Source organism: Triticum aestivum, chromosome 6A (genome assembly GCF_018294505.1).
Source record: "Triticum aestivum cultivar Chinese Spring chromosome 6A, IWGSC CS RefSeq v2.1, whole genome shotgun sequence".
NCBI lineage: Eukaryota > Viridiplantae > Streptophyta > Magnoliopsida > Poales > Poaceae > Triticum > Triticum aestivum.
In genome coordinates this window covers 537,916,093-537,926,257 of record NC_057809.1, presented here as the reverse complement: position 1 = coordinate 537,926,257, position 10,165 = coordinate 537,916,093, and the positions used below count along the sequence as shown (strand labels likewise).

The window sequence follows — 10,165 nt, the reverse complement described above, 5'->3', positions numbered from 1 at the left end:
TCGGGTCGACGGCCAGGCCGCCGAAACTCGGCGGGGCGTCGGCCATGGACGGGGGAGAGAGGGGGCGGCGGGAGGGACGTGGGAGGGTTTGGGAGAAATGGCGCCAAATGGGCGTGGGGGGTTTTGGTTTCTCCCACCGACACGCGGGCCAGGGGAGGACAAGCGCGCACGTCCCGCCCGTCCGCGCGCTGTCCGTTTCACCCCAAAACCGACGCAAACTTGGGCCGGAGATGGGTCGAAAGCGGACACAAAGCGGATAAAAGTCCGTTTATGCCCGCGCACTAGGCAGTCTCGTTTGTCCCTTTTACCTCAAACGGACGGGGGCGGACAGGATAGAGTCGCGCGGTGGAGTTGGCCTTAGTCTAAAAACCAGGGTGCTAAATTAGATTTAAAAAAAACAGGATTGCGCAGGCGCAGCATCGATGATCCACAGAGCATGGTGATGGGCGCCGCAGGGGCCGAGACGACCGGCACACGACACGAGCGCGCGGCGGCCCCTCCTCCCGAGAGCGCGCCTCAGCAGACACTTCTTCCCTGTCCTGTCGCTGATGTGCGACCGCTCGTCTTAAAAGCCCCTGGCGACGCCTTTCCCACGCCCTACCCCTTTTTACTGCGCTGCGCACGCCCACAGCCTGCAGCTAGCTTGCGACGGGACACATGACGACGACGCGCCCCGCCGCTACGACCGAGGAAGAGGAAGAGGAGGAGGCGGTGGTGGCCGCCTCTGCAGCGGCCAATGCCGCGCCACCGGACGCAGACGATCGGGAGCAGCAGAAGAAGGTTCGGGCGAGGAAGAAGAAGAAGCGTCGGAGGGCGCCGAGCGAGGAGGAGCTGGCCGCGCTGAGGTCCGTGCTCCGCTGGGCCCGCCGCGGCGAGGCGGGCGACGACGATGCGGCGGACTGTGGTGGGCACCTGTTGCCGGCGGGGAGGCGGCGGCCGCGCGTGGCGGTGGAGCTGCATGCGCACTCGACGCGCAGCGACGGCTCGCTCTCGCCCGCGGCGCTCGTGGAGCGCGCGCACCGCAACGGGGTAAGCCTTCTTTCCCGCCTGTCACCAACTGCAGAGACGTTCGGGACGTGCTCGACGAAACAACTACGACATTCCTCCATCTTGTTACAAGCGTAAATGCAAAGTTCTTCAGTTCCGCAATAGCCGATGACATGTTCGATCTCATCCTCGTGCGCTGCTAAACACCTCCGCTACTACTTGTGTTAGTCTTGCTGCGCTTTGATGTGGTACTCTCTCCGTTTTTAAGCCTGCATATAAAATTTATGGAAGTCAAACTTTGTAAGTTTGACCAACTTTTATATGAAAAAATATCAACATTCACAATGTTTAATCAATATATTATTAGATGCACCACTAAAATCATACTTCCTCCGCATTTATATTAATTGTCGCTGCTTTATTATACCTTAGTGAGTACTTGGTAAAGAAATATATAAGCGTTTAGATCACTAAAGTCGGAGGGAGTACTACAAAACTTTTATATGGTAGATGTTGATATTCTTAATATATAAATTTGGTCAAACTTTGCATAGTTTGACTTCAAACAAATCTTATGCGCGGAGTAAAAAGTGACAGGCGGAGTAGTATTTTCTTTTGTGTTACTTCTGTAAAAGAGCCCCATAACTATTTCAGTGCCATATATAATGAACCGCATTCGGATAACCGCCTGCCAGAAATTGATCAGGGAGTGACTTTCTGCATGACCAATCGTCTGTTTATTCGCTATTTCTGAATGCAAAGGACTAGCGCATTCCTAAGCTAACTCTGTTACCTGGTGACCAGCACAGGTGAAAGTGTTCGCGCTAACTGATCATGACACCATGGCGGGTGTCGCGGAGGCGATGGAGACTGCAAAGGAATTTTCCATCAGGATCATCCCTGCTGTTGAGATAAGTGCAGTTTATTCGCCTAGGTAACTCTCTTCTCCACCCTAAATTTTGTAACATGCTTTAACCGGACAGATGTGGTTAATTCTCAAAGTTGTTAATTGTTCTGAAAGTAATGGATCAGGAGCCAATGAACCTGTTCATGTTCTTGCATACTACGGTAGTTGGGGCCCTGCTAAATCTCAGGAACTGGAGAAGGTTCTATCTAGCATCAGGGAGGGCCGCTATACACGTGCCAAGGAGATGCTATCGAAACTTAGGAACCTCGGCATGCCATTGAACTTCGAAGATGTATCTAATATAGCAGGGAGTGGGGTGGCTCCAGGGCGGGTGCACGTTGCGCGTGCCATGGTTGAAGCTGGATATGTTGATAATCTTAGGCAAGCTTTCAGCAGGTACTTGTACGATGGAGGGCCTGCTTATGCTACGTAAGTATACATTTTGGATCATGGTCATGCATGTTTTTTGCTTCATTTCGCACCAGATGCAGAGTAGTTACTATGTACTGATGTGGATTTCTGCTGTTCATTTGTAGTGGTAGTGAGCCAGCTGGGGAATCTGTTGTGCAGCTAATATGTAGAACTGGGGGCATAGCTGTTTTGGCTCATCCGTGGGCATTGAAAAATCCTGTTCCTGTGATAAAGGATTTGAAGGCTGCTGGTCTGCATGCTATTGAGGTCTATCGAAGCGATGGGAAACTATCTGGTATGAACAGCATGATCATTTTTCAGTCATAACAAGTGATACGTTATGTTACCAAATTATTCAGATATTAAGGTGCATCTTATGTATGTCTATTTTATCCCTTTCTTGAAAAGAAAATGTATCTGAACTTCAATGCAATTAACTGCTGAATTTGTCTAAAACAGGATTGAGTGATCTGGCTGATACTTATGAGCTTCTGAAGCTCGGTGGATCAGATTACCATGGACGAGATGACAAGGAAGAACCTGATATAGGAAGTGTTGATCTTCCGGTCTTGGCATTTTTTAGATTTCTTGAGGCAGCTCAACCAATTTGGTGCAATGCTATCAAGGAAATTTTTGCAAACGCCACTGAAAGAACTGGCTTGAATGGCCCAAAAGGATGTCATCGGACTAACTCTGTAGATGATTTATGTGATACGTGCCTTTCTTCTCCAGAACTGGGGGAAACAGATGATTCTGAGGCTGAGGTCCTCAGGACGGAATTTGCGGACATTATCCTCAGCAACAGAAGCTGCAAGACGCTTATTGAACAGCGAGCGGAAATCACCTCTCTTCTCCACTGACACAGTCGGGTTTGTGCAGTTTTAGACATTGACTGAGACTCTGACAGGACATGATCTGGGCTGCACTTTAATCTATTCATATTCTGGAAAAATATAAATTGTCCAGTGGGCATGTGATGATGTTTTATATGATCGATTGAATGGAGTGCAGAAGTAATATGGTAAGATCCGTAAATTAACCATCAACCTTTCGGTAAATTTCTTGTATCCTTTTGCTTAATCAGTTACATTTTTATGAAAATGGTGAAAGCAAATTCCTTTTTTTGGTCCTTGTCCTCTTCAATGATGTTGGACCTAAGGGTGGGAATGGGCCAAATATGGAGCAGATAATAACTAAATCTTATCTCTATCCATTTAAATTTTCAAAACTGACAAGTGGTAAATACAAGAGCAAAGATACTACAGCAGTTCCAGCCCCTGTAAGGTTTGTAACGTTTTGCGTATACTCCTTTTTGAAAATAGTGGGTGTTGGATACAATGAGAAAAATAATTGAAACCTGTATTTTGTTTTGAGGCAGTTTTTTTCTTCGCGTGTGCCCCTACCAAGCTGCATATAAACTCCTCTTCCCATCTAGAAAGTAATTAAGCAGATCATGCATGTTTATGTCTGTGTGCATCGCTTGATGAAGAGGCCGGGGGTAATCCTCCTTTTCGGAAAAAAAGATCATGCATGTTTGTTCCTTATTAGAGCAAATGTGGAAACTCCTTTTTACCCTTGTTTTGTAGGAATGAGTTAACTCTGCTTAAAGACTATAATATATATTTACTTACTGTGATAAGGTTGTATACGAAATCATGTAAATCATACATTCATGTTGCAGCTTCTTTGACGATTTGTTGAACTTAGTTATTTGTGTTTTTTCTTTTAGTAACTGAACTTAGTTATTTGTTCATTCATATTGTGGATAAAAAGGCTATCTCAATTTCGAGACCATTGTACGTGCAAACGGAGTGGAAAGAAATGTAAATCGTATTCGTTTGACAGCCCATGTCAAAAAGGGTTCCATGGCCTGTCTACAAATAAACTAGTCCAGAGTCATGTGCCTGGTACAAAATCTGTTCTTCTGTGGTGCATCATGGGCTCATGTCCCTCTATAAAGACTCATTCTTTTTTATTTCTTTGTTTGGAGCACCAAAGTGTGGTACCATCTGCTGCAATTGGATAGAACTGAACCAAGCCAAGTAAGCATGTGGCCATTTGCTTCTTCACTCCCAGCTCAATTCGTAACAAAAGGTTTATTTTCTTGATTTGGGCATGCTCACTGAACATGGAGACAAAATTCACTTCATGTTGAGCTGCTGCATGTGATGCCTAGACATCACACGGTTGATCGCATCATTCTTGAACTCGAATAAGGAGTGTTATCACTTATTCGCCTATAGCACATTCACATTATTGGTTCTTGGAGCAATTTGATGTTGACAAACCAAAGTCTGGGACAAGCACTTTCAGAGTAGACAATTAGTCTATGTCATCAGTAAATTGTTCTTTGTCTGTTCCATGGGGAGAAGGATTCTTGCAAGCAACGGAGTAGACTTCTTGGAAACATGACATCACTCACCTTGGCGTAATAAACTCTTGCGAGACCTGGAGCTTCTGAGGTGGGAGATGAAAGATGTCGTTTCTTCTTCCATGTTCCAGAATCATTAGTTTGTGGTCTAGGACGAGTACTCTCAAAGTAGACAAACTGCATAGCACGTCATTTAATCTGGAATCATTAGTTTGTAGTCGTCTTATTTCATTATTTGCAGATACGGAAAAGCTTCGCACGATGTTTTATGTACGGCATGTGGGCGATGTTAGCATCTCACGTTCCTTATGTATGAAGGGATTTAATCTAACGGTGATTAGCTAGTGTCATGCATGCATCGGCCAAAAAATCATCGATTGCGTAGCACTGCTCTTGCAGATAAATCTGCAAATCTCCAATATTATGTATACTAAAGCACAGTAATTATAATGGACATATAAATATAGTTCTTCCTGCCGTGTGCAAGGGTGCTACGCTGCCTTGCATGACTGTTGCCGATCTGGAAGAGAGATACAGACCTGGACGTAGTATCTAGTGAAAGTCAACTATTGGACAGTGTATGTGTCTTCTCTTCCTGTGATACTTCTTTTTTGAGAGGACTCTTGCCGTGATACTTTTTTTTCACAAATATGCAAAGCTTGCTATCATTCATTGATAGAAGAAGAGTGACTACAAGGTATGGAACAACACATGCACAAACAATATGGTGCCTGGAGCAGAGGGACACGGGGTGCTCAACCCAAGGAAAGGAAAAGAACAACACGGCAACACGGCAAAACTCTTGTTGTGATACTGGCATCGGCATAATGTAGAGTGTCGAGCGATCATAGCAACAATAAAATAACAATGATGATAGTAGTAAGGTTTTGCCTCATGGCCATTGTGCCTCACAAAAGCATGAACATCATCAGGCGGATTCGAGCTGAAAGTCCTAACATATGAACCATTTCGTGATATTGATAAAGAAAATGCATTTTAAGCTTCAAACAATTACAGAAAATTCAAACATGGAAACATGTCCATGTAAAATTTGCAATCCGTGCAAAATTTAGAAGTGTAATTTATTTGTGGTTTAAACAACTGACCTTGTATTATAGCCTTTTTCGCCGTAAGTTGTTTTTTCCTTTTTTTGCCGCTCGAAAATTAGTTTTCACGAAAATTGATAGGATAAGTTTCTACCAATAGTGTGATGCATTCCATGTATTTCAGAACTTGAAGGATGTCATCTTTACTTTAGAACCCTCTTAGCTGGCGAACGTTCGCTGGGAGGGGTGGCATTTCAAATGATTTCGATGATTATTTTAGTTGTGAGGTGATGTCAACTTCTTCAGAAAGACAAGGCATTTTTCGTGTAAAATTGTCACCGTTTGATCTCACAAAATAATTAAACCTGTTAGGAAAAAGTGTTCGCTTGTCATCCTCCTCCCAGCTGACGTTTGTTACGTTATCGTTACTTTAAGCTTAGAAAAACGGATCATATATACCATTCTCTAAAAATTCTCTTGCAATTTAGACTTGACTCCATAACAAAGACATGGAAAATGAAGAGTGAAAAACATGAGGGATGGACAATAATACAAGCGAGAACATGTGACCATATCTGTCCATAGTCGCCGCCGCCTCCTCCTCCAAAACAAAAGCTAGGGTTTCTGCCTCTCGCCTGCGCCGCCGCAGGTCCGCCTCGTCTCCGTTGGCCTTAGGGCCATGGCGGCACGATGGATCCTGGCAAGGGCCAGCGGGAGGGCTCCGTTTTTAATCGTTTCTTTCAGTTTTGTTAGGCTTTGTGTCCTGCTCAGGAAGGCGAGACGGTGGCGGCTCCCTGAAGATGGAATAAAGGTCTCCCCGCCTAGCCCCTGTTCCGGCGGCGCGTCTAGTATCGTTTGTGGGCGTGTCGAGGTGTGTCTTTGGTGGATTTGCTCGGATCTCGTCGTTGTTCGTCTATATTCGTGTGTCTTCGGCTTGGATCTTTCTGATCTGTGTTATTCTTCATCGGCGGCGGTTACTGTTCTGATGCGCTGGTCCTATGGGGCCTTAGTACGATGCCTTCCTGACTGTCTACTACAATAAATTGTGTCCGACTCCGGCGAAGGAGGGGCGATAACGGCGACCCACCTTCAGCTCGCTTCAGTGCTTGTAGTAGTCGCTAGGTGGTCTACGGATCTGGATGTAGTTTTTATTATATCTGGTGTTCGTTGTACCGCAATGCTTGAATATGAATAGATGAGAAGTTTTCTTGAAAAAAAAAAACAAGTGACCATATGCCTATGCGCGTAATCGTAGGTACCATGGGTCACTGAAAACCGTGTGCACCCCGGGTGGTTTGCAGCTGAAAGGTACCAGGTAAAAGGGGGGGAAACGCCTAATAAACCAAAAGACCATTTGCAGTGTTTCTAGACCTGGTTTCAGTCATTCAACAAAGCGCTGCAATTAGACCAATGTTGCGAATGATCAACCATGTGTCCGGGGGCTTTTTTTTTAAAAAAAAAAAGAGGAGCTAAAGGATTTGCCTCACCGATTAATTAAGCAGAAAAGAGTAGTCTGATTAATCGACAGGAAATCGGGCGAAAACCGAACTTCTCCCGGACCATAGTTTTTGACAAATATTGTGTCGTTCAGGGTCTCTGCACATTGCACAAATATTGCATCGACAACACTTGTCGCAACATGAGTCTACACGACAAATATTGCATTCCAGAGTGGAATAGTCTCCCGGAGCACCACCCGTGGATAGGGCTGGGAGACGCTAACGATGGGCAGACAGGAGTTCATGGGGAGGCCGGCCGCGCTTGTCGGCGTGCTCGTGAACAGCCAGGGGCGCCATGACGATCGATACTACGAGTACGGCGCATGCCGCAGCCGCGTTCCGGGACCGATCAGATCTCGGCCGCGAGACAGGAAGTCAAAAGGCGGATCGACGCACTCGTACGGCACGGCCGCACAACAACCACCGTGGAGTACGTGCGAGCTGGTTGATTACCCGCTACCCGCCGCGACACGACATTCACGAGCGCGGGTCCTCCGTTTGAAGCGCCACCAAAACGAGGCATATCGCAGAGGCCATGTCAGTCTCAGTCAGTCAGTCACGGAGGGAGGGAGGGGAGAAGAGGAGTGGCGTGTTGCATGATTGCGTTGGTCCGTGTGCACGGCGTCGGCCGGCCGGCCGTGCCCAGTGGCGTGGCTGGCATGTCCGCATCGCGTGGAGTGGAAGGCTGCATTGATTGCACGGGCACTGGCACTGAACGGGGGGATGCTGGGGCGGCTCGTAGGCCCCGTCCGCTTACAAATGAGGTAATAGCACCCCAGGTACCCTAACTTGTACAGAATGTGATGATTTAGTCTCAAACTTGCAAAACTTCACTCCACCATACCTCAACTTGCACCTCATGTGATGATTTAGTCCCAGGCCAATCACAGCTCGACAATTGGCGGCCAGGTGGCTGGACCGGTCAGCGCACACACTTTTGCAGAAAACCCCCTACCGTTTTCTGTAATCAACCCGCACTCACCTCCCATAATTTTGTTCCCAGGTGTTCCCTATCATGATCTGAGCTCAGCAAACAACTCAACCGGTCCCATGTTCGACCGTTATAGTAGCGGCCCGGGTGGTTTGTTCACACAGAACAAGATGAGGAGGTGTAACCCTGTGGCTTTCGGCATGACACCGGCTGTCAAGGTCTAGAATGTTTGTCTGAATGCCTGCGCTCCACAGGTGCGTGCCTATCAGGCTATGAGAAAAAAAATTGTAACTGGGATGTGCAGATCCTTGAATAGTAATTTGGTTCGGAAACTAACGACAATTTAAATGAACAAAATTTCGGCCAACCAACTGCACCAGATGCTGATGGTCGTTGAGTTTGGATCTTCACCGTTCGATGTTGGCATGGGACATGAGGAGAGCGACGACGAGTTGTCATTAGTCTTCTATGAAGCTGTGCAGCAGTGCGGAGACAAGAAGGAACTCGGCGGGTACGTGGTGAGTGACGTGCTCCGTTTTAGTACATTTGTACATTCGTTTACTTTGCTTAATGATTGCTGATTTGCTTGCTTTGCTGTTGACTGTTTCAGACAATGGTTCCGCCACACCATTCCTTTCCTCGTGGAGGTGACAGGGCACCGGTTTAGAGTTTGGTTCGAGTGCACGGTTGACTTCAGCTTCATGTGCATGGAAGGCGCCGTTCGATGCTTCAACGAGAAGGACCATGTCATGAGTTGGAACCAGCCAGTGTGGAGGCTGCTGGTCTCTCTTCAAGTTTGGGTACGTGCACTGGTGAACAGGACCCGTAGTGCGTGCTGTCCCATGGTACAAAAACAAGAGATCATCTATTGACTGCAAAGCTATAGGACGTCCACGATAAGCATACTAGCACTGCAAGCAAAAATCAGCAATCAACGCCGTGCTAAAGAAGTACTATTCGGTTGGGAAGTACCAATGCGCACAAAACATTCTGGCACGGACGGTTTTGATATCGCAGATTGATACGCACGCGCGACGTGAGGAGCAGGAGCGGCCTATGATGAACGACGGCCGCGTCCACCAGCTCCGACTTCTCCGGCGAGTACGCTTACGCTTACTCCTCCTCCGACCCCTCCCCCAGCCCGCTCTGCAGTCCACTTTGAGAAGCCCGTCCCGCCGCCGCCCCAACACCAGCAGAACCCGCCGGCGCCGCAGCCCGGCACGTACGTGGTGCAGGTGCCCAAAGACAAGGTTTTCCGCGTGCCGCCGCCAGATAACGCGCGCCTCTTCCAGCACTACACCCGCCACGCCGGCTGCTCCTGCCTCTGCGCCTGCCTCTACCTCCGATCGGTGCCGTTCGACGTGGACATCACGGTGCCCGTGCGGCTGCAGCTCGGCGGCGTGAGGACGTGGGCCGTGCCGGTGACGGTTCGGTGCGCCATGACGGTGGACAGGCTCGCCGCCAGCGCCAAGGTGGTGTCCAGGCCGTGCGACGTCAATGTGCCGTTCTTGTTCCGTTCTGGAGGAACTGACGCCGCCGATACAAGAAAAAATGGCTACTGGCTGATTAGGAGAGCAGTTCTTGCAGGTAGCGGCCAAGGATTCATGCTGCTTCCGTGATTCTTTTTTCTCAACATTAATTTGTATGTTGGTTTGATCGAGCAATGTTAATTCTTTTCTCCGTTGAGAACTTGAAATCATGTTCTGCCGCGAAATTGTGCTGCAGTAAAGATGTTCACGAGGTGCAACCTCTCTTCTCCTGAAAGACTGAAAGAAAATGGTGTTGTGCACTGATACCTGTTCTGTTACAGTCTGAACAGTTTTATCATGTGGTTTTCAGTAGAAACTACACATTTTATTTTGTAACAGTAGCAACTACATGTCATTCTGAATTGAAATACATGAACATTCGTAGTTCCAAGCAAACTTGGAATCTTGGATGTACTCCACTTTACACTAGGTTATTTATGCTTTTGCAGTCAATGGGAGGTGAGTGCGGGTTGATTACAGAAAA

At 47.5% G+C, this 10,165-nt stretch overlaps 1 protein-coding gene and 1 pseudogene across 1 annotated transcript; both read left to right on the top strand.

Moving 5' to 3' along the window:
* The first annotated feature begins 529 nt into the window (after nt 1-529).
* LOC123128344 (5'-3' exoribonuclease) lies at nt 530-5,438 on the top strand. Its single transcript, XM_044548318.1, has 5 exons — nt 530-1,029; nt 1,797-1,921; nt 2,009-2,323; nt 2,431-2,600; nt 2,765-5,438. The coding sequence occupies exons 1-5, from the start codon at nt 658-660 to the stop codon at nt 3,163-3,165; spliced, it is 1,383 nt and encodes a 460-aa protein (XP_044404253.1). The 5' UTR covers nt 530-657; the 3' UTR covers nt 3,166-5,438.
* A 3,770-nt stretch (nt 5,439-9,208) lies between these two features.
* Nucleotides 9,209-9,945, top strand: LOC123129683 (NDR1/HIN1-like protein 13; annotated as a pseudogene).
* The last annotated feature ends 220 nt before the right edge of the window (nt 9,946-10,165 follow it).